Source organism: Miscanthus floridulus, chromosome 11, assembly GCF_019320115.1.
Source record: "Miscanthus floridulus cultivar M001 chromosome 11, ASM1932011v1, whole genome shotgun sequence".
NCBI lineage: Eukaryota > Viridiplantae > Streptophyta > Magnoliopsida > Poales > Poaceae > Miscanthus > Miscanthus floridulus.
In genome coordinates this window covers 52,231,033-52,232,477 of record NC_089590.1, presented here as the reverse complement: position 1 = coordinate 52,232,477, position 1,445 = coordinate 52,231,033, and the positions used below count along the sequence as shown (strand labels likewise).

Below are 1,445 nucleotides of genomic sequence, written 5' to 3'. Positions count from 1 at the left end.
GTCCCAAATTTTGAAATGGAGTTTTAATTACTGTAGCAAGGCCCCAGAAAAAAATGGGGCAAAAAAAACCAAAAAAAAATTTACCGAGTGCCAGGTCACAGCGCACTCGACAAAGAATTTAAAAAAAAACCCTTTGCCGAGTGCCGCTGGGCTCGGCACTCGGCAAATCTTTTAACCTAAAGGCCCAGAACGGGCTGGCCCAACCCCACCCCCTCCTCACTCCTCTCCCACCTGCCCCCGCGTTTCCCTACCGCGCCGTCGCTGCCCCCGCCCGCCCGTGCCACCCCGCCGTCGTCCCCCTCCGGCAAGGTCCTGCCGGGCCCACCCCGACGCCCCCGTCCCGCGCCCCCCGTCCCGGCGGCGCTCGCCCCGGCGCCCGGCCGATGCTCCCGCCCGGCCCCGGCGGCCCAGCGCCCCCGCCCCCGCCCCGACAGCCCCGCGCCCGTGCCCCGGGTCCCCGGCCGCTGCCCCGAGCTCGCCGGTGCCCCGGGCTCCGAGCTCCTCGGGGACAGCGACCCGACCGGCACCGAGCCACCCAGAGCTCCCCCGGTCCCAAGCTCCCCCGTCGGCCCCGAGCTCCACTGGCCCCGCCATGCCCTGCGGCCGGCCAGCAGAGGGAGAAGGAGAGGAGCAAGAGGAAGAAAGAGAAGGGGGAGGAGGAAGAGGAAGAAAGAGAAGGGGGAGGAGGAAGAAGAGGAAGAAAGAGAAGGGGGAGGAGGAAGAAGAGGAAGGTGCCGACCTGACCGCCCGTCGATCCTCGCGCCGTTCTGACCGCCCGTTGATCCTTGCGCTGCTGCAGTCATCCCCGCCGTCGTCACCGGCCCTCGCTCTTGTCATTCTTGCCGCCAAGGTAAGCCCTACCCTTATAGTGTTAGTAGTAGTAGTAGTTAGTTGTAGTGTTAGTAGTAGTAGTTAGTAGTGTTAGTTGTAGTGTTAGTTGTAGTAGTTAGTAGTGTTAGTTGTAGGGTTAGTAGTAGTAGTAGTTAGTAAATAGTAGTAGTTAGTAAGTAGTAGTGGTTGTTAGTAGTAGTTAGTAGTGTTAGTTGTAGGGTTAGTAGTAGTAGTAGTAGTTAGTAAGTAGTAGTGGTTAGTAGTAGTAGTTGTTAATAGTTAAGTAGTTCTTAGTATTAGTACTGTTAGTAGTTAAGTAGTTGTTAGTAGTAGTGTTAGTAGTAGTTGTAGGGTTAGTAGTAGTAGTAGTTAGTAGTGTTAGTAGTAGTAGTTAGTAGTGTTAGTTGTAGTGTTAGTTGTAGTAGTTAGTAGTGTTAGTTGTAGGGTTAGTAGTAGTAGTAGTAGTTAGTAAATAGTAGTAGTTAGTAAGTAGTAGTGGTTAGTAGTAGTAGTTAGTAGTGTTAGTTGTAGGGTTAGTAGTAGTAGTAGTTAGTAAATAGTAGTAGTTAGTAAGTAGTAGTGGTTAGTAGTAGTAGTTGTTAATAGTTAAGTAG

The 1,445-nt window shown here is 53.0% G+C and overlaps 1 protein-coding gene across 1 annotated transcript; it reads right to left on the bottom strand.

The window, feature by feature from the left end:
* Positions 1-216: 216 nt before the first annotated feature.
* On the bottom strand, positions 217-594 carry LOC136491948 (uncharacterized). Its single transcript, XM_066488136.1, has one exon. The coding sequence runs from the start codon at positions 592-594 to the stop codon at positions 217-219; it is 378 nt and encodes a 125-aa protein (XP_066344233.1).
* Positions 595-1,445: the final 851 nt, after the last annotated feature.

Bases quoted from the DNA above. Each gene is read 5' to 3' on its own strand.
- LOC136491948 (XM_066488136.1), bottom strand. From the start codon at position 594: ATGGCGGGGCCAGTGGAGCTCGGGGCCGACGGGGGAGCTTGGGACCGG.